General features: G+C 38.9%; 2 protein-coding genes and 2 long non-coding RNA genes across 5 annotated transcripts in view; 2 read left to right on the top strand and 2 right to left on the bottom strand.

Annotated features, from left to right (window-relative positions):
* Nucleotides 1-10,265, top strand: part of LOC138953134 (serine/threonine-protein kinase Nek2-like) — a 31,055-nt gene extending 20,790 nt beyond the window's left edge. For both annotated transcript variants that reach the window (XM_070324926.1, XM_070324925.1), the window contains exon 9: nt 6,194-10,265. In XM_070324926.1, coding sequence (XP_070181027.1) covers nt 6,194-6,492 — 299 coding nt within the window. In that variant the 3' untranslated portion in view covers nt 6,493-10,265. The remainder of the gene's footprint in view (nt 1-6,193) is intronic.
* Nucleotides 10,266-10,601: 336 nt separating this feature from the next.
* Nucleotides 10,602-13,915, bottom strand: LOC138953142 (uncharacterized). Its single transcript, XR_011451491.1, has 2 exons — nt 12,359-13,915; nt 10,602-12,321 (listed from the first exon to the last, which is right to left on the bottom strand). It is a non-coding gene; the product is annotated as an uncharacterized lncRNA (long non-coding RNA).
* Nucleotides 13,916-14,142: 227 nt separating this feature from the next.
* On the top strand, nt 14,143-14,762 carry LOC138953141 (uncharacterized). The gene is made up of 2 exons (XR_011451490.1): nt 14,143-14,288; nt 14,531-14,762. It is a non-coding gene; the product is annotated as an uncharacterized lncRNA (long non-coding RNA).
* LOC138953138 (galectin-4-like) overlaps nt 14,668-24,787 on the bottom strand; it is a 13,633-nt gene continuing 3,513 nt past the window's right edge. The window contains exons 2-9 of the mRNA XM_070324933.1: nt 23,397-23,494; nt 21,382-21,583; nt 19,979-20,101; nt 17,801-17,902; nt 17,426-17,500; nt 16,895-16,983; nt 16,018-16,234; nt 14,668-15,618 (exon numbers count right to left, since the gene is read on the bottom strand). Coding sequence (XP_070181034.1) covers nt 15,505-15,618; nt 16,018-16,234; nt 16,895-16,983; nt 17,426-17,500; nt 17,801-17,902; nt 19,979-20,101; nt 21,382-21,583; nt 23,397-23,494 — 1,020 coding nt within the window. The 3' untranslated portion in view covers nt 14,668-15,504. The remainder of the gene's footprint in view (nt 15,619-16,017; nt 16,235-16,894; nt 16,984-17,425; nt 17,501-17,800; nt 17,903-19,978; nt 20,102-21,381; nt 21,584-23,396; nt 23,495-24,787) is intronic.

Below are 24,787 nucleotides of genomic sequence, written 5' to 3' on the forward strand. Positions count from 1 at the left end.
GGACAAAAATGTGCGTACATGCTGTTCATCACACTTACATCATGTCACAAGATAAACATGCCAATTAAAAGGAAACCTGAATAAACAGCTTACAAATTTCAGTTGTAAATTGACAAAGGAAGCCAAAAGGATAAATATGTACAAAATTCAAAATAAAGTAATTGGAATTACGTTCCCGACAAAAATAAACAGCAGGACAGTTCATCACCTTACAACAATGTGAGGGCCTCCGTTAAAAATAGCAAAAACTTACAGAATTATCAGTTAATATACATGGAATCACATTCATGTACCAATTAGCATCTGTAGCAGATTTCAGAGTGATAATGCAAGCAAATATTTACTTTTAAAGCAATGAAATGTTGAATTGTATGAACAGCAAGTTTCTATTCAGTACAAAAACTAGAAAATCAAACTTAGGTCGCACGTTATCTAGAAAGTCATCTGAAACATCATGTCAAGTGACATAAATTATCATGTTATCATCAACGAGACAAAATTCAAGTTCGTGAACAAGAAACAATTACATAAATTACTCATCCATCTTTTCTGTTCATCACTTTACAGCGTGACAAGGTCACATTTCACATATTAATATCCAAACGGAACAGAGCTAGAACACAATACACATATCCAGAACACACACATCAAAGGAGGGTAACATCAATGGCAAAAAAAAACTTGTAACTTGAAGCACTCAAAAGTTATCACATGAAAACTGGAGATGTTCATCACATTACAGCAAACTTGTCAAAAAATTGAACATAAATGACTGTCCTGTCTGCATAATTCATTTAACATGTCATTAAACAAGTTACATTAGGTGGCAGACATAAAATATAGAACATTGGAGGAAAAAACCGAGCATAGTAAGATTTAGTGACGCCAATAAGAAAAATGTTCATCACCTTACATCACAAGATGAACACATAATGAGACCCGCAAACCACTTTGGTGACAGAACATAAGCAAAATAAGTGAAAATGGAAGAATATATATGACTTAAGATTAAAAATACTCCAAATATGATATGTTCAAAAAAATAATGTGAGATAGAGAAAACTTTGGTGTTTGTTCATAACTTTACACAAATCAGATTGCAGAGATCTGATGTAAGATGATGAACTGTGCATGCTCATGTGACTTGAAGACATTTTGTAATTAGTTGAACATCACAGATTTTGAACTTGACACAAGTGAAAGGTAACTGTTTAAAAAATTCCAATCAATGACAAAGGAAAAAAAAGTTACCTTTGTTCATCACTTTACACACATTTGGCAATAGATGCTTGCTGTAAGGTTATGAACTACGCCAATTAAGTAATTCTAGGAGATAAGTTTGATTTTATCAAAACTATATGAAGATCCGTGGTAAACAATTAGATTAAGGCATTTTTTTCATGACTGATTTCTAAAATAACAACAAAAATCGCTAACTTTTAGATCAGTGTAATTTATTTGCTGAAAAGTGATGAACTACGTCGACATTAGGCATTGCATTTGTCTATCAAAATAACAACATGCTGACGGTTTTATTTTTTTCAAATTATTGGTGAAATCATGCCAGTTATGATTATTTCTCCAGTCTTTCATTAAATTGTTTCTATAAAATGTAAGTTCATCACTTTACAAAAGATCGATACACATTTTTTTTTTTTCACATGTAGGAATCGAATTGAAAATTGTCTCAAGATCGGAAACTACGCACAAGTACTTGCTAAACAATACAGAAAAACAAACATCGTTGCATTGTGACAAATTAACAAACTACAAACATTTATTCATAGCCACGCAGTTCATCACGCTAGATAACACAATTACAGCAAAACATTTACCTTTACGTTCTCTATTTCCTTCGTCCATGACGACTTCATTCACAATGACGCTTCACCCTTTATTGATTTCGCGCCTAAAACAATGGAATGTGACCGCTCACACCTTTCCGATAAAATATTAGTCCGATCAAAAATGTAGTTCATCACGATGCATCTTACAGCAAATTGACACATTTCACCTATGAAGCCATTTTCTGTACAAACTACAACGCAAACCATGAATTTTGATCCAGCAAATAATACTCGGGTCTAGTCTCATCAAATATTTGAGTGAACAACGGCGATTGTATTTTTTGATAACTCATTGTAGTGAACGATTCATCCGCGTGTTTCCTTACGACAATACGTGATGAACATCACTTCGTTTGTTTCCGGAAAATACTCGGCGATGCATTGACCGTTTCTGCCCGAAAGATACTCTATGATTTCATCAGCCTTTGCAGAACAGGAAGACTTCATTTTTTATGTTATGTCCTCGAACACTATCGCAATAAATTAATCCAATTAGACCCACTGTAAAATGTCACAAACAAATCGAGAAAACTCGGCCGATAATTAGCACAAATTGCGTCACAGCGACCAAAAGAACAACATCGGCAATCGACTTGAAGTGAAAACGGAAAGGTAAACATGTCTTAGATCCAAGAAATCTCTTCCCGTTGTCCTTCTGTGGCTCTGTTCACAGAAATTAGGCCATGAATAACCCGAGTGGGGGGAAAGTGGAGTTCGACGCCATTTCTGAGCCAAGGCCATATAAAACTTTTGAGCTGTATATATATATTTGTGATTGTTTACTGTGTGCTTTCTTATTTTTCCTGCTGTGTCATTGCTTGAAACCACTGTACTGGTGGCCTTTGCCCTGTAGTTGTGCCATTGCTTAAAACCACTGTGCCGTTACCTTTACCCTGTAGCTGTGCCATTTCTTGAAACCACTGTCAGTGATCGCGCTAGGTATTTTTCAAACCGGTATGACGTCATGAGCTGGCTACAAGGCTCTCACGAAAATCGGTAAGCTTGCCAAGGCAACCAGCAAAAGACAAACAATGACTTACAATACATTAAATCAATGTTTATCAATGTCAGTGATATGCGGACGTTCCCCCCCCCCCCCCCCCCCCCCCTCAAAGCAACTGTCGCACAACTTGACAGTGCCACATCAGCAGCCGCTGTGAGAGAGAGAGAGAGAGAGAGAGAGATATAGAGAGAGAGAGAGAAACTTCCGAAATAAAATAGGAAAGCAAATAGCAATCACGCAACTGGAAGACTTACTCACTAGTTACTTACTGTTACAGTTTCACTTTCGCCTAGTCTTTGTTGTCAAAAAGTTTTCACGCGCAGAGCCAACAGCATTTCTATGACTTAGCGATTTTGAATGGTCTTCGAGAGATGAATGTTGAACATTTCGACAACCTCTTGTGTAACCATTTTTTTGACGTGTTTTTTTGCAGTCTTCACAAAACATGAGAAAGTTCTCCCCCTCTCCCTCTGTCCGCAACCACAGAAACTCTTTGCACCATTTTTCCTGAAATCGTTTGACAGTGGAAGATGCCGATGTTGGTTTCTTTGCCGCCGCTTGAGACTCGGGCTCTGCAGATGTACTAGGCCGTGAAGTACTTTCACTTTCAGTTCCTTCATTCAAAGGCCTTTTCTCACCTCTTGGGGGTAGAAAAGACAGTAAAGATCGTTGCTTCTTCATCGCAATCGACTCGCCTCACAATAATCAACTGTATGTAGACAAAGATCTAAGCTGGTGTGAGTACGTGATTTCCCGGTATGATGCTATGTCGGCTATAGTTAGACGCCGTCCCTTATGCATGGGTGCAACCTGGAAAATTCCAAAAACCGGCAAAAGTTGGGGTCCAGCTTTTTTAGTATTTAAAATGCCAAAAAAAACCCTCTCCTGGAACAAAAACATCGGCAGCCGATGAAACCAAAAACCGGCTGCCGGCGTGTAGCCGGCAAGAGTTGCACCCATGCTTATAACATGAACTGAAAGATTTTACGATGGACCGGGAACCGAAAGAAATGGCGCGAAAAGTATGATGTCTGATTTTTGACGTCATGTTTGACACCTTGACATCAAGTGTCATCAATGGAGACATAATCGCAACATTGTAGCGCTGTCACAACAAGCCATCCAAATCTCTCTCTCTCTCTCTCTCTCTCTCTCTCTCTCTCTCTCTCTCTCTCTCTCTCTCTCTCTCGTACTGACAAACGATTTTTGTACTGATTACTACTTTTTTTTTTACCGGTCAAACCAAATAACAATCGGTACGTCTGACCGACATCCACTTTTTTTTCCGGTATTGGCGAATCTTAACCGGTAAAATACCGGAAATTACCGGTAAACGCGATCTCTGCACTGTACCGCTTACCTTTACCCTGTAGCTGTGCCATTGCTTGAAACCACTGTACCGCTTACCTTTACCCTGTAGCTGTGCCATTGCTTAAAACCACTGTATTGGTGGCCTTTGCCCTGTAGCTGTGCCATTGCTTGAAACCACTGTACCAATATCATTCTTTACAGAATAGCTGTGCCTTTTTCTACCATTGTGAATTGTGTTGTGGTGGCCAAAGCATCTTTGCTTTAATTTTCCTGTCATTGATCAAGTGCATCACTCTGTTTTTGAGCGAATGTAAAACTTTCTATGTGCAAACTGCCATCTGAATGCTTCTCACTAAGTAATCTGTATGTTTAGTGAGTGCTTCTGAAATAGCATGTGTGCTTGAAATTTTTTCCCATGCCTTTGACTTGCTTTTGTTTGTTTATTTGTGTTTCAATGTGTGCTTTATGTAAAGCATAGTTTTATTGAATAGTTCCTTCGCCATATGCATTTAATTGCCAGTTACATGTTTTCAACATTGTTTACCGACTTAGATTTTGCCAATTATTTTTCCTGAATTAACTGCCATCAAATTTTTGTTCATAACTTTTTGTTTGTATGCTTGCTATTTCACACGACAACTAAGAAATGTAAAAAATAAAACAAATGTGCTCAGAGTTTACGAGATAGTGACCTTTTCAAACTATACTCTCGCTGAGTTGTAAATAACAGGTTTAAAAATAACATTAAGTTCTTGCATCATTGTTTGTGCATAGCATTTCCAGTTCTTTGGGATAACATGTTTGAATTTATCCAAAAACAAAGAGACTGCCAACGTTCCAAAATTCAGAATAAAAAAACAAGAAAGGTTGGTTGTTGGAACATTTGCTATTGACAAAACAATACTTTCACAGATATTTCAACCCAACGGTCTTTTAAGTGAACAGACAAACAAATATTCACACAAAACTTATCTTGATAGAATCAGGCCTTCCTGACGAGTGGGCAAAAACTGATTCTATCAAGATAAGTTTTGTGTGAATATTTGTTTGTCTGTTCACTTAAAAGGCCGTTGGGTCGAAATATCTGTGAATGTATTGTTTTGTCAATAACAAACGTTCCAACAACCTACCTTTCTTGTTTTTTGATTCTATGTTAGAATTTAACTTGTTTCATTGATTGTATAGACTTTCATTTGTGTTTTTCTTCTGATGATCTGTCATTTAATTAGTTCATAGCTTGTGCTCTTGTCTTGCTGTCTTCTTGTATGCCTTGCATTGCCATTTTATGGCACAAGATGTCTCAGTTCTGTATTTTCACATCATACTCATCTGTTGTGTTCTATTTCAATGAACTGTCTCTGTGATAAATACATTTATAATTTGTTTAAAAGTGCAAACAGAATAAAAACATAGTATGATATATTCAAGGCAATTTTATTAATCCAGATGAGTACATTTTGAACAGAGAGGAGTGGGATGAAAATGAAAAAATTTATAATTTCCATGACTCTAAAATGAGTTTGTTATGGTTATATTTAGTGGTTTAGTGCAAAGAAATATTCCCTGTAGCTATCAATACTGTTGTTGCTTCCCTTTTCACTGTATCTTTGCTTTTGCTCTGCACTCTGTGTACTCGCCAAATACAAACACAAACAGTTATAGTTTATACAATGAATTAGTTGTATAACTGTGTTCACTTAATTTTTTTATAACTATTCCTGTTTGTGTCTGAGACTACATTTTTATAGTTATCTTTCATAATTTATTGTTTAGTCTGAATCTGCGGTAAGCAGTTTGGACGCAGCTTATGACTTTATGCAATCGCCTTTATCCTCATGTTATGTGTTTGAACTGTTCTCTGCCCCGTGTACTTTTCATAGTGAAGATGAAGATGCATATATACGTACACAAGTAAACGTATGGATTTTCCATTGCATCAAGACCACTGGATACTCTCACAAATTTTGAAAAACGAAATGTAAAAAAACTGTAGAAAACTTGTTGCTTTCAATCCAGACATTTTGTCCTTCAGATCTCGACCTCCTGGACTCTCCGCACTCCTGTCTATCTAAAGGTCCCAAGGCTTCAGAATCGCCAAAGAAGAGGGTCTCCTTCGATTTCTACGGCAAAGAAAACCTGCGACAGAAAACCAAGCTGAGCGACTATCGAGCCGACGGCTTGACGACAAAGTACGACATTTACGCCCAGCATTTAACCAAGCAGCCAGACTTAAAGGACCATTTGCTTTTGGCTAAAGAGAAGCCGTTGGATCTTCATCGGATAGGCTTGGACACAAAGTACAATGCTCGCAACTTGCTGTTCTTTAGGTGACGTGTGTGATATCAGTCAGATGAAGTGTAGTTATATTTTTTTTTTCAGTGTGATTGTGGATATGAGGTGGTGATATTTTGTGTGTCTGGCATGTTGTTGTGAACCATATAGTTAAAGGAATCTTTCTTCTCATGTTACACATCATGTCAGCCGCCACAGATCTATCCAGGCTTTAACATGGGATAAGAGCACTATTCCACTTGGACACATACCAAAATTCAACTCCCGAATTTTTGTGCAGAGCGGGATGTTTTTGTTGAATTAATATTGTATCTGAAACCAGTGTCCTCATCTCAAATTAATTGAGCCCAAACATTCCCACTCTGCACAGGACACAGTTGGGCTGTTGATCTTTGGTATGTGATCAAATGGAAGGATTTTCTTATTCTGTGTAAAAGCCTGAACAGATCTGTGTAAGTTGACGTGGTCGTTCACACCAAAAGGAATGCATGTTTAAATTACAAATATGACTTTGTTACCTACTGTGATGATTTTGAGGGCCATCTACTACAGTTTCTATTTTTGAGGTTTTGTAAATGTTGCTGGTGCATCAATTGTAAAATGATTCTGCACCCGAAGATGGCCTTTCATGCTTTTTTTGTCTCTTTGTTTGATAAAGCTTGTGCATATTCAAACAACAATTATTGTACATGTTAAAGAATAATTTAGCTGTAACCTCCTCGTCGGATAAAACCTATGTTTTAAGAAAAAGAATTATTAATATTATGCAGCAATTGTTGGTGAAGTATTTTGTCTCAGCTAAGAACATTGCTTTCCAATTCCATATCTGTAATAAATGGCCAATATAACAATATATCAAATGCAAAATTGCTAACTTAAAGGCCTTATAAAGAAGGCAACTAATCAAACATGTACAACGAAACATACTTTTAAACCTATAGACAATCAGAGGACATTCAGTATAACATTTGTCTCTTTCAAATCGGGTACATTGCTGCGAAAGAATCTCACTTAAAATTTGTATTTTTTAAAATTACTCATTGATCCCGATAAACCAATGAATCATGTGATGTTTAGAATTGTTGAAGGGTATTAACATGAACTAATTCTGTAATAACTATGCCAGGGTTTGTGTGACCAATGACAAAACAATGTCACCAGTTCATTGAGCAATCAGTAGTTGGCATCACAAAAAGAGAAACAAAAATATCTTTGATGTTCATTTTGTGCAATCTATACAGTGGAATACATATATACAGTATATATAAGACCTCTAAATATCTGAGAAAATCAGGTCTTAAAAAGGAGGGAGTCTTAAAATGGAGGGAGTCTTAAAATGGAGGGAGTCTTAAAAAGGAGGGAGTCTTAAAAAGGAGGGAGTCTTAAAATGGTGGTAAATTTACAGAGGATATGAATAGGAAATCAAAACAAGGTCTTAAAAGGGAGGAAGTCTTACATTGGGGGGTCTTAAAAGGGGGTTCCACTGTACCGCAGTTCTGATGTGCACAATTTTGCACACAACAAGAATGTGGTTTTGAGCAAACAAGTACTGCACATTATGAACACCAGAGCTAATTTTTCACTGTGATGTCGATGATTGTTTGGCTTAAATAACTAGTGGCATTGTTTTGCCTCACTGTTTGCAAGGGGTGCAACTCTTCAACAGCCCTGACGGAGTTATTTCTGGACATTGTAAAGTTTGCTTTGTAAACATTGAAGTTGGTTCAAACTGTTGGTGCTGTGAGTACAGCTCATTCGTCTTTATTTGCTTGTTTGATATGTGGTTGGAGTGTTGGCTGTTCTGCCTTAAAACATTGTTATGATCAGTTGTGTATGTAAGAAATGTTTAAGTCCTTTGTACTGGAAACTTGCATTCTCCCAGTAAGGTCATATATTGTACTACGTTGCAAGCCCCTAGAGCAATTTTTTTGATTGGTGCTTTTGTGAACAAGAAACAATTAACAAGTGGCTCTATCCCATCCCCCCCCTTTCCCCGTCGCGATATAACCTTGAACGGTTGAAAACGACGTTAAACACCAAATAAAGAAAGAAAGAATGATCAGTTGTAAACATTATTTATGCTAATCAAGCATATTTTGTTAACATTTTCAGTTTATATGTCATTTATGAATTAGAACTGCCAATTATGTCTCAAGCATCAGATATTTTCTACATAATTATTTTGAACTATGAAATGAAAGGCTGCATTTTTTGGGTGTTTCGGTTAAGTCACATCTAGCTGGCTTTGCATTTTACCCTTTTACGTGGTTGATCTCAAATTAAATGTGATATTTTTGTAAAAATGCATTCCAGAGTGTTACTGAAACATATCATTGCATATTAATGCTGCCATCAAATATGTTACTGCTAGTTAATTATGAACTATCCATATTCCAAAATGAAACATACACCAGCTGTTTTGCAAAAGTTCAAACAGGTTGTTACACCTTTATTATCAGAATTAAAAAAAACCACACCAGTAACCAGGTTAGATACGTTTATATCTATAATCAATATTTTGGCACCTTACTGCCTTCTTCTTTATTATCAGATCAGTATGCTTCTACTGCCAGTTTGCCATCTTTCTGTACCTTTGTTTGTGCATAGGTAAAAGATAAGTATTCTGGCATGTTTCTTAATCTTCTCTTGAGATGGAGTTCATATGTTTGCTTCAACATATAAACCATTTTCTGAATCATGTTTGCTCCTGAAACTTGACCCAAGATGCTAAAACCTATATGTGTAGGTAAGCTTACAGACACCTGATCTTTGAATCAACTTAGATACAGGTGCGGCGGGCGTGGTGGTAAGACGTCGGCCTTCTAATCGGGAGGTCGTGAGTTCGAATCCCGGTCTCTGCCGCCTGGTGGGTTAAGAGTGGAGATTTTTCCGATCTCCCAGGTCAACTTATGTGCAGACCTGCTAGTGAATTAACCCCCTTCGTGTGTACAACACGCAAGCACAAGACCAAGTGCGCACGGAAAAGATCCTGTAATCCATGTCAGAGTTCGGTGGGTTATAGAAACACGAAAATACCCAGCATGCTTCCCCGAAAGCGGCGTATGGCAGCCTAAATGGCGGGGTAAAAACGGTCATACACGTAAACCCCCACTCGTGCAAAAAACACGAGTGTACATGGGAGTTTCAGCCCATGAACGCAGAAGAAGAAGATACAGGTGCAAATACAAAAATACTTCCAAAGAAACTCTTTTTTTTCAATTTATGGTAATTAATCAACTAAGATGTTCTTAATTTTGTAAAGTGACCCATTTCATTCAATAACAATTTATATAACCTTCTTTTTTCAGGGGTATCTTACTTAGTTGATCAGTAACAGCTTACATACAAGTTCTTTTCAAGTTTATTTATTTCTAGTGTGACTCAACTGCATTGCTGTTGGTGCAAAAACAACATTGAAGCTAGCTCAGCAGAGCTACCATAGCATTATGCATCATCATTTCATTTTAAAGCAGCCTTTGCAGTAAAATGCAGGTATACAATCATTACCAGGATGCCTTTGTTTTTTGTATGGCTTTACATACTAAATGTGAATATATGCGTTCATTTTGCAGGTTTATAGTTCAGTTGCCATTCTCTTTTGTTTCGTTTGTCTTTTGGTGGCTTCACTGTTTCGCTAGCGTTGTCTACTTGCATGATCCTAGATGAAGCATTATTGAATATTTTGTGAATGTGAAATGACTGTTATAACTGTGTTTGACATTGAAAATGATGCCAAATGTGCCTTGAACAAATGTTTAATTTATTTCAGCCATTTCAATCTGGTTCTCTATTTAATTTGTATTTGAATAAAAAAAAATCAATTATAAAATGTCCTTTCCTGCTTAAAGGTGTGTAAACCAGCTGAGTGTGCATCTTTTTGTTGTTGTTGTTGGCTATCTCATAATTTATCCAAACCATCATGTGCATAAATCATAGCCCAAAAACATGCAAATCCAGTGCTAAAAAGAAATCACTGTCAGCCTCCTAAAAACAAATACACTACACATGCGATGTATATGAGAGGGGGGAAAAGGAGCTTTACTTGTAGAAGAAATGAGAACATAAAAACCAAAACAAATCAATATAACACAAACAAAAGAACATGATTATTAATATGATAAATAAAAACCACACCAACGCACGTGCACTTCAGATCTACTCTAGGTCTTTAATATGACATAAAAATGGAAACAAACACAATATAACAATGAAAATGTACTCGCAAGAAACAGAATAAAAAATAAAAAATAAAAAAAAGGAAATTTTAAAAGATAGATAAATAAGTAAAAATTGTTGCACTTCTGATTACACTCAACCCCCACCGGAGCATTCAAATCACATCTTAAACCATGTGTAACAAAACACAATTCCACTGCTAACACATACAGTGCAAGACATATTTCTGGTACATACTAAACAGGAAAAACCTTGTTGAAAAAATCATCACAATATCATCAGGACTGAAGGTTTAAAAAAACAAAAACTAAAAAATCACCAAGAAAATATTGCATCATACATTTACACTTTTTTTCAGTGATAAGGGGGGGGTGATGCTTTACCACGTGCACCGGGAATGGGCTTTTTGGACGTAACGTGCATATGAATGGGGAAATTCTCGTAGCGTGCACCGTGCACAGAGGTCCGGCGTGCACCGTGCATGGAGCTTTTTCGTAACGTGCACCGTGGATCACCGTGCATGGCACTTTTGGCCTCAACGTGCACGTGCACAGACCCCCCCATGATGACCCTCAATGATTGTACAGCTCATTTCCGCTTGTTTTACATTTACTAAAAGCTCACACTGGTCGATAATGTAAATAAAAGCAAACATTAACCTGGTTTTACAAACAGGTGAAGTGTAATGCTGCACATGAAAATATTCAACATCATCCCAGAACGATCAAGCAATATGACAAAGGCTTTCCAAAGTCTGGCTTAATTCTCTGTACATTGTGCCCTTCAAACTTACATACAGCACAAGCAGGTATAAAATTAAGTAAAAACTTAAAAACAAACAACAAAAATTCTACATCCAAAACAGGCTTTTTTTAATAAAGAAATTGAAGGAATCCAATTTTGTGACACAAGGCAGTAACTATGTCAAGTAAAATTTCACATAATTTGGAGAGACTGAGGTGCGCGGTATGCATCATCACATCACATGGTCTAAGCCTTTTACATACTCTCTATGACAATTATACAACCGATATATATAAATATACATATATATATATATATATAGATAAATATACATATATATATATATATATATATGACTTTACTACTTACTGTACCACTTGTTTCAAATTGAAATCAAAGTGCGAAAAAAAAGTGTCTGCATCGAAAATTCAGGTTGCCTTATACGTATTTATGTATCACATGTAGATGCCATCCTCCAACACATCCACGATGTTTGACACATGCAACTGTGTGTAATATGATCGAGAGTAACATTTTCACGCCATAAAGCTCCACTCTGCATTGCCTGATTCCCAGCACCTTATCAGCGTGGTGTCACATCCATAACCTGATAGATTCATGTTCAGAAAACTAGACAGCAAATCCGAACAGATCATTTGAATTATGAAGCATATGTATCTTTAAAAACAAAGACACAAAAACAACCACAAATAACTTCTAATGTAACAAAAAAAGTTAAAAATAGCTTCTTGGCGTGATTTCTTCTGCTAAAAGATACCTTCCTTCCATCGCAAACAGCTATGTAAACCACCAGAGATCTATTCAGGATTTTACATGAGTAGAGCAACCTTCACGTTGAACACATACCACAAATGAACAGCCCGGCTGCTTCCTGTGCAGTTTGGAAATGTTTAACTGAATTTATTTGCCAGACTGACATGGGTGTCACTTACAAAATGTATTCAGCGAGAACTTGTTATTTTGCGCATAAAGCAGCTAGGCAGTGGATTATTAGGTATGTGTCCATCTGGAAGGATGATCTCACCTCATGTAACAGCCTGGACTGATCTATAATGAGTAACTGTTACATAAGGGTTTGCACAGGAGGAAAGCTATACAGTGGAACCCCCCTTTTAAGACCCCCCAATTTAAGACTCCCTCCTTTTTACATTTAGTCAAGTTATGACTAAATGATTTAACATCGAGGGGGGAATCGAGACGAGGGTCGTGGTGTATGTGCGTGTGTGTGTGTGTGTCTGTGTGTGTGTGTGTGTAGAGCGATTCAGACTAAACTACTGGACCGATCTTTATGAAATTTGACATGAGAGTTCCTGGGTATGAAATCCCCGAACGTTTTTTCATTTTTTGGATAAATGTCTTTGATGACGTCATATCCGGCTTTTCGTGAAAGTTGAGGCGGCACTGTCACGCCCTCATTTTTCAACCAAATTGGTTGAAATTTTGGTCAGGTAATGTTCGACGAAGCCCGGACTTCGGTATTGCATTTCAGCGTGGTGGCTTAAAAATTAATTAATGACTTTGGTCATTAAAAATCTGAAAATTGTAAATTTATAAAACGATCCAAATTTACGTTTATCTTATTCTGCATCATTTGCCGATTCCAAAAACATATAAATATGTTATATTCGGATTAAAAACAAGCTCTGAAAATTAAATATATAAAAATTATTATCAAAATTAAATTTTCCAAATCAATTTAAAAACACTTTCATCTTATTCTTTGTCGGTTCCTGATTCCAAAAACATATAGATATGATATGTTTGGATTAAAAACACGCTCAGAAAGTTAAAACGAAGAGAGGTACAGAAAAGCGTGCTATCCTTCCCAGCGCAACTACTACCCCGCTCTTCTTGTCAATTTCACTGCCTATGCCGTGAGCGGTGGACTGACGATGCTACGAGTATACGGTCTTGCTGCGTTGCATTCTGTGAGTTCGACAGCTACTTGACTAAATGTTGTATTTTCGCCTTACGCGACTTGTTAAGACCTCATTTCTCAGGCTTTCCGTTCACGATCTCTGTAAAATGACCCCCATTTTCAGATTCCCTCCTTTTCAAGACCCAATTTTCTCAGATTGTTGGATGTCTTAAAAGGGGGGTTCCACTGTACTTTGGATCTCTGTAGGTTTTTGTGGGGCAGAATCTAGAGCATGGTGTGATGGTCATGGAATTGAAGAGCAGGTGAAGAGGCGTGTTAGTTTTGTTTGTTTGTTCGTTCATGGGCTGAAACTCCCACGGCTTTTACGTGTATGACCGTTTTTTCCCCGCCATTTAGGCAGCCATACGCCGCTTTCGGAGGAAGCATGCTGGGTATTTTCGTGTTTCTATAACCCACCGAACTCTGACATGGATTGCAGGATCTTTTTCGTGCGCACTTGGTCTTGTGCTTGCGTGTACACACGGGGGTGTTCGGACACCGAGGAGAGTCTGCACACAAAGTTGACTCTGAGAAATAAATCTCTCGCCGAACGTGGGGACGAACTCACGCTGACAGCGGCCAACGAGGCGTGTTAGTGTGCCCCTACCTTCTTCACACACCACAAGTTGCATCAGATCTGGTAAAGCTTGTTTGATGACTAGTACATATGTATAGCAATTCAGTGACACTCACTACGGCAAGATTGGTCATGGTAGCGGCCCTAAACAATCAGCTTCTATTCAAAAGAAAAGAAAAAACCACCAAATGAGTTTCTATTGAGGAGGGAGCTTGATGTGATATTACAAAAATCATGGTACCAATATTTACCTTGTGTGTTGTGTTAATTGGTGTGCGGCTCAGAGCGGGTGTGTGTGTGTGTGTATATGTGTGTGTGTGTGTGTGTGTGTGTGTGTGTGTGTGGCTGTCTGTCTCACTGTGTGTGCTTGCTCACTGAACACTACAAAAATGATGTTAGGCCAAAAAAAAAAATAGTCTGTTTACGGTAACCCGACCGACCCTATTTTTTTCGCGCGACCCTAGACTTTTTTTTTGGCATTTGGGAAACAAAACAAAAACAAAACAAAAAAAACTTTTGTTTTTTTTGCAAAATAACGTAAAAACATGGTTTTTGGAGAGAAAAAAAAAATCCCGACCTACCGACCCTATTTTTTGGGCTTATGTTACCGTAAACAGACCTATTTTTTTTGTTGGCCTTAGCAATACTTATACCATGCATGTTTTCATTATCTGTATCATAAGTGTTTGTCTGTCTGTCAAGTTAAAAGACCAGTGGGTTGAAGTACAGTGACCGTTACATTTCGTTTTGTCCTAATCAGCGTTCCAATAACCTACCATTCTTTTTTTTATATTTTGAATTTTAGAGCGTTAGCAGTCTCTCTGCTTTTGTTGATTCACCCCAAAGCATGGATAACTACACTCTGCACTATTCTGGTGAGGCTTGCGCCATAGATACTATCTGTGTGATGTATCACTGGCGTCTCTTGCTACATGTACAAGAATCATCTTTTGAAAGAGTATCTTTTTCCACTGACCTCGGAATGATATCTAAGTGTCCCATTTGTGACACTAGGACAACTACGATGAACCTACCTTTTTTCCCCGAATTTCTCTATGAGATAATAAAGTATTCTTATTCTTATTCTTATTATTCACTGGCCCCGGGAGAATTCTCACTGTAAATATCTTTGTATGTAATACTTTTTACACTGGCAATTTATCTCAGATAATATGAAAGTGTACACAAAACTATCTGATTAACATTGGATGGAAAAAGAATAGAAGCACATGGTTAAAAGCAATAGTGTACAAACATGGATTCTGATTTGGTTTGATCAAGCTCTGAAGAAAAAAAACACCATGCAAAACATCCTTGTGTATATGTAATACCAACACAGTGGTATCGGCCACGTTTCAATCACAAGAGATGAGAAGATCCTTCACAGATTCATTTCATAATGTCAATCATGCATAATTTCAAAGCATGGGGGTTGGGGTTGGAGACTATAGCATTTACATTGTTGACCGTAACCAATGAACACCCTCTACAGAATACAGAAATGTTGCTCCATACAAAATACTGGGTCATGATAGTCTGATGATAGAATATGCCTATGTAAAGGCTGCTTTGTTGTAACACTGGCGACCATTGCCGTAAAGTTGAGTTTCTCCCCTCACTGGAAACGCAGGCTGTGGATTCTGACATCCCCATCGATGTTCAGTGTGTCGATGTGTTTCAGCGGCATGCGGTATGCGTACTCGATGAAGTGAGCGTTGTTCACTGCCACCTGCAACCAAAGAAAAACTTAAGTATTCGGCTGTCTAGAAATTATTTACTCAGGTCTATTTTGGAATTGAAGCATTTGTTCAGTAGTTTGTACATTGTGATTTTGTTGCTAAAATGATATGTTGGAACGGCTCTACTTCTTCTTCTTTGATGGGCTGAAACTCACACATTCACTCAGGTTTTTTCACGATTGGGTTTTTAGGGGTATGACCGTTTTTACCCCGCCATTCAGGCAGCTATACGCCGCTTTCTGGGGAAGCATGCTGGGTATATTCGTGTTTCTATAACCCACCCAACTCTGACATGGATTACAGGATCTTTTCCGTGCACACTTCAGCCCATGAACGAAGAAGAAGCAAAACTTCAATTGTAAACTTTTTCAGATAACTCTTTCACTCACCTTGAAACTGTTCTGGGTAGCCATGATGATCATGTCAAAGTTGGCACTGGGTGCAAAGGGGAAGTGTGGTACCTTGCATTCTTCATCCCCCCAGGCGCCCTGTTTACGCGTGTTTCGCACCACCACTTTTTGAACGCCTCCATAGTTGATACGCACATCAAAGTGAAAGCTGTAGTCTGACTCACCATGGGGAGCAGTCAGCAGGTTGATTGAAAATCTGAAAGAGAGGATTTTTACAGACCTTTAAGAGAAGCTGCTTGGCAATCTGGTCGCCGTAAAGAAGACGGCAGCATTCGTGTCTGCCACAGGAGTGTAAGAAGACAGGCCTTTACTTTCTCAACAACCTCCACAGGCAGATTTTTGACATTTTAATGTGCTGTCTTTGTAAGTACAGATTTCCTTTGTTTTTTTTAACAATCTTTACTTTGTTCAAAGACACATTATTACTGCCCACTTTAATTTGTTTTCAATACAACGTCAACAAAACTGACATGCTACAGTGGAACCCCCTTTTTAAGAACCCCCAATTTAAGACTCCCTCCTTGTTAAGAAACTGTTTTCTCAGACTTTCTGTTCTTAACCTCTGTAAAGTTACCCCCATTTTAAGACTTCCTCCTTCTTAAGACCCGATTTTTTTCAGATATTTGGAGGTCTTAAAAGGGGGGTTCCACTGTATTTGGATCCCATTGAGGCTTTGTACAGTGGCACCTTCCTTTCAGCACCCCGACACCAGCCCCCTCCAAACTTCCGGCAGTTTAGCAACCACCTTAATAATAATAATGCATAATATTTATATAGCGCATGTATTCAGGGTTTAATACTATACGTCTGCATATATGTTCTGCTATCATCTAAGACGTTTATCTCTCATACAGACCTCTTGGCACCAGGATGGGGTACGCCACTGATGTAAATCATCTTGTTCGGCTGCATTTTACCCGGAATCTTTTGCATCAGTGGAATTTGCTGAAAATATTCAGAGGTTGGAAAAAAACTTTGCGAAACGTATGCAGAAAACAAAAGGATTCAGTACAAAAACTGTCTGTGTTAGGAACAGTTGAAAGCAAAAGAATATTTTTATGTTAATGTTAGCCATCCTTTATATAAACAAAAAATCACACGCACATACTTGCATCTAGCATATATATGCGCACAAACACACACACATTTAGACTAATACATTACATGTGTCTAAATCAGACACAAAAACATTTAGACTGATACACCAAGACATACCTGTTGAGGTTGAAAGCAGAAATACAAACTTATATCAGGAAGTTAGACAATATCCAACATACAACATCAGGAAATCCAAACACTAGACAGACAGAAAGGCAGACAGAGACACGCAGAACAAAGCAAACAATCAACAGAATGACACAAAAAAAGACTTAGATGCACAACTCACCGGATTGTAGAGAACATCACCACCGCCCGCTCTTGCAGGTGGCTTGGCAACAGCATGGGGCTGAGCAAATCCACCCTGCAACACCACCTTTCACATCAAAGCTCAGTCGACAGGGTACATTTTCCTACTTGTGTGTGTGTGTGTGTGTGTGTGTGTGTGTGTGTGTGTTTGTTCATTATCATGACAATGTAATATCGTTTACAGTCTTTTGTTTTGATTACATAAAATGTAGCTTTTGTTAAATTTTCTTTTTTGTGTGTTCAATATTGTAAAAACCAAACCAGTGGTTATGCAATTAAACCATCTCTCTCTCTCTCCCCCCCCCCCCCCCCACTGCCTATAGATATTTCAAGTAGGCTACAAGATCCAACTGACCGGTGAGTATGTATAAGGCGGTGGAACAGGGCCAGGAGCAAACCCATAGCCAGGAGGCTGATTGTACCCTGGTGCCATTCCTGCAGGGGCGGGCACAGCATTCTGAAAAAAACCACACAAAAATCCAAATTTTTCACAGCAAAAGTCTTAAACTACATGTACCGGTACTGTAATTTTGGACTAAAATGGGCTTTTTTATAAAAGCGCAACCCCCCCACTCGGGTAAAAATTAGAAAAATCCACAAAATAGGAGCTTCCAGTGTATGGAGAAAAGCCAAAGAAAGTTCAGAGTAGAAATATGTTTTTTTCCAGATGTGTGGCAAGATCAAAGCCACTGAATGTACTCAGACCTGTTAACCCCTTCCAAGGCCAACCTGTACTAATGTGATTAAAAACTGTAATCAGGGCAACAATCCCTTACACACTCCCAAAAAATGAACACACGCAAACCTGAGTTCACACGCAAGACTCGCAATTCACTCGCACGACATAAAAAAGAAGAAAGACCAGCTGGTAAATACTCAACATTTATTTTGTATTCATAAAACACATCTGATTTAGCATTAATAAATACATACAACTACTGTAAAACGCACCCACACAACTACTACTGTCCACTGACCAGGACAATTAACAGTCCAGTCTCACCTGATCACTTTAAGCTTAAATATATAACACAGTCACACCCACACTACTACTACTGTCCACCAGGAAAAATCACAGTCCAGTCTGACCAGATCACTTTAACTTTAAGCTTAAATGTATAACACAGTCACACCCACACAACTACTTTGTACTACTGTTCACCAGGAAAAATCACAGTCCAGTCTCTCCAGATCACTTTAAGCTTAAATGTATAACACAGTCACACCCACACAACTACTTTGTACTACTGTTCACCAGGAAAAATCACAGTCCAGTCTCACTAGATCACGTCAAGCATGACACTTGTAGGTAGCAGTAGCTGACTTTGCCATGGCGAGCAGATTGACTCAATGACTGTGGTAATGGTTTCATGGCATTGGCTTGCGTCACATCTTCTTATGTTGGAAGGCGGCTGTCTCGTTTCTGGAAATGTTGGTTCACAGGCTTGAACTGTTTCGAACGAATCAATGATTGTTTGTGTACCGCCGTTTCAAAATGCTGCTTCAAGTCGTAGTGACCAGAAGCAGCAACTTTCACTTTGATGTGCGAGCCACATGGCACGCACAAACTGTACTCCTTTCCCTTGTCCGATGATCGCACGACACCAAAGTACGTTTTCTCCCACTCCGACATGTGCTGACCATGTCCGGCTTTCTTTCTTTTCTTCGCTGGCCTCTCCATCTTCAGTTGTAGCACGAAAAGTGACGCGAATCGTTGTCTGTCGCTGAAGTAAGTTGTGAAAACAAAGACCAAATCTCGCGACATGGAAGTAGCGGATTGGGCCACAGCGCCCTCTGTGATACCTTCTGCGCATGCGCACAAGCTCAGTTATAGTCTTTTTCTGTTAGTTGTTGTCGTCTGCTAAACAGAAACGAATCTGATTGATCGGTTTCGAATCTTTGTTCGGGTTTTGAATTTTCCAGTACAATTTGGTTTACCCGTACAGCTAGGCGTTGTACGCCGTACACACCGAAATTTGAGTAAATCCCGTACAAAATACGGGAAAACCGTACAGGTTGACAGGTCTGTGTACTCCACCAGCTGCATGACCTTGTAATGAAAAATACACTGACCTTGTGACCCTGGGTATTAGACCAATGTTTTCAGCGGAGACCAGCTGCCTGCCCTTGTTTACAAACACTGAACTTCTGACCCCAGGTCACCTGACTAAGTTTTTAACTGAGATCAATGCCTTTGAGTTGAGGAAAACTGTTGTTATAGTCCTGAAAGTATGGTATGTCTTTGTAAAGCTGTACATGTTTCCAGTTATCTCACTTATATGTGTACATGTACACTACGCCAGATTTCTTATTGGAAGGAGGGGGCTGCTATAAGTTTATGGCCGGCATAAGGCTCTATGCGCAATCTATGCATTTGAAATAAGAGACACTATGGAGCCCATAGACTTTTTTGCCGTGACGTCATCAAATAAGGCTGGTAAAGAGTCGTATGTTGGGGCTATGCATACGGGTCCAGGAAATAAAGATGGGGCTGATATTTCAGGTTACAGTTTAACACATGTAAACTGCTTACCATCCCTCCCTCATACTTGATGAAGTTGATCTTGAGGTAATGTCCGTCAACAATAAGGTACTGAACCCTTTCCATTGGGATGCGGTGTTTGAAGCTTGTGAAATGAACTCCATTCACAGCCACCTGAAAAACATCTTCAATTATAGAGATCTTTGGGTATTTCTCACACCAACTCACACATTTAAGACAAAAAATGAGAGTACATTATCCGACAGAAGTGGTAATTTTAGCTGTATTACAGCATGTTGTAAACAGTGTTAGACCATTTTCAAAGGTAATTACACAACAAACCTGAACCTTGCCAACAAAACTTCCGACAAGCTGTTGCATCACCTATGTAATCGAGATAAAAATAACAAGAGGCGAAGCCTTCAAGGCTCACGTAAGAAATTGACAAACAGTAACACAAACTCAATCACTCCGTCACACATACACACACACACACACACACACACACACACACAGTAAGCATAGGTGACACTGTGCAAGAAAGCGAGACACTAGATCTAGATCTGTCTGTCTGCATGTAGCCTGTAACTTACAGGGACACGACTGCCAACTAGTCTTGGCCCGCTAAAAATAACAATGACCGAGACTTTCAGTAATTCCTTCGCGTGACGTCTAACCCTCTTACGCCATAATGTGACGTCTTCAAATGTTAAAGTTTCTACCACAGACATACACACGCACACACGCACAGACAGACAAAGTTACAATCGCATAGGCTACACTTACGTGAGCCAAAAACCTCAAAAGCAAGAAAAAGTAGAGGTAATGTTCAGCTAAATGAGGAGATAAACCAAGACTTTTAAAAGATGAATGAATGCAAGTTTTCATCACACAGTATTCCTGTAAAACAGAAATGTCCAGTGGTTCACAGGATTTTATGTGAAACCATCAAGGTTTGACAGCATTGGACAGTCATACTTGTATCAGATTAAAACTACTGCTAGGTCACCATAGCATAGTAAGGCTTAGGCACACACAAAAAACAAAAGTCTGTTTACGGTAACCCGACCGACCCTATTTTTTTCGCGCGACCCTAGACTTTTTTTTGGCATTTGGAAAAGGAAAAAAAAAAAAACTTTTGGGTTTTTTGCAAAATAACGTAAAAATATGTTTTTTTGGAAAAAAGGAAAAAAAAATCCCGACCTACCGACCCTATTTTTTTGGCCTATGTTACCGTAAACAGACCTTTTTTTTTTTTTGCCTTATCTGACTGCTCTGACCAAGTAACCCGTTTTTGTGGTATGTATTCTTCCGACCTTTTAGGTCATTCTGCTTTATGCACCAGCCAGTGCAATCACTGACCAAAATTGTCACAGAAACAGCTACAATAATTTAAGATTTGGGCAAAAAATCTGTGAAATACAGTCTATCACTGTATCTCATTTATTACACACCTGGTAAGCGCTGGAGGTTGCCATGATGATGATCTCAAACACCTTCCCCTTGGCGATGGGCATACCCCCCTCCCTCTCCTCCCCACCCCAGGCTCCTCCAATCATGGTGTTGCGCACGATACAACCCTGGTTCAAACGTGGGTTGAAGTGAAGGGCACAGTCGGGTTCCATCTTAGGGCCGCAGCAAAGGTTGACTGAAAACCTGAACATCAAGTATGCCTAAGCTGAAAGCTGGTACCACATAACGCAACAATAATTGTGTGGATACACACGAAGCAGTCACCAATGCACACATATACACAAACACTTTAGAGAGAGAGAGAGAGAGAGAGAGAGAGAGAGAGAGAGAGAGAGAGAGAGAGAGAGAGAGAGAGAGAGAGAGAGAGAGAGAGAGAGAGAGAGAGAGAGAGAGAGAGAGAGAGAGAGAGAGAGAGAGAGAGAGAGAGAGAGAGAGAGAATGACAAATTCTTTATTAACGAGGGTAATGGCATAAGCAAACAGGTGCTTTTTTACATCCAGCCCTCGCCCATGGGAGGGTTTAATCTAATGATAATACGTTTTAAAAATGTTGGAATATCAATTAAAGAAGTAATAAAAACAAACGACAAACAAGCAAACGATTAACAGACTAAACAAACAAACAAAAATATACATACAAACGAACATGACATATTATTGTCAAAGGTATAATGAAAACTGTTTCAAGCAACAAAAAACGTGTGAAACTTCGAGGGAAGAAAAAATCCGTGAAACTGAGGAGTCAATGAAGCAACTACGTTGCAAGTAATAGCAATGTAGCATCGTTACATAAGTCATGTTATGAAATTAATTAGGTACATTTATCTACTGAAACGTGTAAAAGGTACAAATAAGGCATCTACAATATAAACATGTTCAGGCTAAGTGAGAACGAAATGTGCCATGTATAAGGAATGAGAAATATCTGTCTTTAAAAGTCTTGGCATTGACAGAATGTTTGAGACCGTTTGGAAGTGAATTCCAAAGATTAGTCCCCGAAAAGAGTAGGCTGGACTTAAAAAGATCTATACGAAGACGAGGAGCATACATTTTTGTCGGGTCTCTTAAATTGTGGGAAGTGAATTGAGAAGAAAGAGGTGCAGGCGCTCTTCCAATTATGAGTTTATGCATCAAAACGCCTTTATTGTACATGAGTCTTGATTTAGGAGGAAGAATGTTTAAAAGTTTATAGTCTTCGTTGGAAACCGAGACTTGTAATAAAATAACTTTGATTGCTCTTTTATGTATACTAAATAAAGGTTTCAGAGTTTTTGCACTCGCACAATCCCATAGTGTTGACGCATAATCAATGATCGATTGAATGTGAGCGTTCAAGAAAAGTTGCCTGCCATGCCTGTTCAAGAAGTGTTTTATTCTGGACAACAAGTAAAGCCTCTTGGAGAGTATTTTACAAACTCCTGTAACGCGATCAGTCCACGATAAATCGTTATCAAGAATAAGAGAGAGAGAGAGAGAGAGAGAGAGAGAGGGAGAGAGAGAGAGAGAGAGAGAGAGAGAGAGAGAGAGAGAGAGAGAGAGAGAGAGAGAGAGAGAGGGAGAGAGAGAGAGAGAGAGAGACTGACAGACTGAGACAGACAGACAAACAGAGTGAGAAACAGAGACAGATCGAGAGACAGACATACAGAGACAGAGAGAACGAAAGAGACTGACAGAGAAATAAAGAAGGTCCAAGAGACAGAATCCTCCTTCTTCCAGAATCATGAAAAGTGTCACAACAATAACATTTAACAGGAAAGCAAAAGAATCTTAAAATATAAGCAACTAACCTATTCATGCTAAAAGTAAAAGTGGACTAAGATCACACACACACACAGGCACTTGCACACACACACTCACAACCTTGCAGACACACGTACACACTTACACACACACACAAATGCACACACACAAATGCACACACACAAATGCACACACACACATGCACACACACACACACACACACACATTACAGAAATCATGAAAGCAACCAGATTTACCCATTAGCCTGTGCGTGGTCCTGTAAAATCCCCTGGATCTGGATCTGTTTGCCTTCTGTCAACCCGCCAACAATGGGGCCTGTGTGAGGCAGCTGGACCTGCACGCGCAACAATTAATATAGTGGTAGTATCAGATTTGCAGATCCACAAAAGCAGTCATAACATTGACCAGCAACTTACAGCTTTTCACGAATTGAAACATGAAAATACGAAGAACGAAATCAGATATTCGGCGACTTTTCGTTTGAGTGATTTTTCTTTCACGATATGACAGAATTACTCACGGAAGGGGCTGGTCTTGCACAACGCTTGTTTCTCAAGATAGGTGTGACAAGAAGAAGAATGCACAGCACCAAGCATACCTCACAATAACAATTATGGTGCGCTCGGCAGCAGTGTGGGAGTTATTTCTCTGGTGAGTGTGTGGCAAACTAGATCTGGGCATTTTGGTTGAGGCAGTTGGAAAACAGACAAGTGTGACCTCCCTTGATTCATCTTGTTAACAGATTACTTTGATTTAAAATGAAACATTGGCAAATAAAATGATGCGTCTTGATTTTTTATACTTACAATGTTACATGCAGATGCAAGTGTGTCTTGGCATGATGTCTGTGTATAATGTTCTGCAACCCATTTATCAACGCACTTTTTTCTACTCCTAGCAGGCAGAATTTCACTTGACGGTTGAGACTGAATTGGTACGCGAAATGTTCCTTTTTTCAAAGTTCGACCCGGGACCTTGAATACGTCAAATTATAGTTTGGCAAAAGCTATACGCACTCAGAGTGTATACAGGATCAATGGGTCTGTATATTCTCCGACAATGAAAAGCTCTGTTTCAAATCTTTAGCCAATGAAATGCCCCCTAACAAGTCGTTAGGAAGTAGCCAATGAAAAATCAGTCTGACATACGGACATCCGCTATTTCTTTTTCGGAGTGTCGAGGGTTGGCAAATAATGTACATTCACATAGAACACACTCCAAATGTGTTCCAAACTCCGAAAATAAACTGCCGTGAAGCATCAGTTTCGTGTGTGTGTGTTTGTTTTTGTTTATGTTTGTTCTTAGCGTACTTTGATACCATGAATTGAAAGTGAAGCGTTCCTTTGCAAAATGGCGTTGAATGACGCTCCAAGTGTTGATGCGGTTCAGTGTCTGGTGTTTAAAGTACACCTCGAGAATGTAATCTATGTTACAGCAAAGGCCGTGCAGCATCAGATTGTTTTCGTTTCTTTGTACTCTTATAATCAACTGCTCTGCGTTCCTATCGCAAAGTGTTGTCGAATGGCAAATTCGCTATGCAACCGGAAGTTAACGCCGGAGTGTATACAAGATTCTGACCCCTGTGTACACTCCGAGTGCGTATAGCGGGCCAGTGCGTTATAGTTTT

This window comes from Littorina saxatilis, linkage group LG17, assembly GCF_037325665.1.
Source record: "Littorina saxatilis isolate snail1 linkage group LG17, US_GU_Lsax_2.0, whole genome shotgun sequence".
NCBI lineage: Eukaryota > Metazoa > Mollusca > Gastropoda > Littorinimorpha > Littorinidae > Littorina > Littorina saxatilis.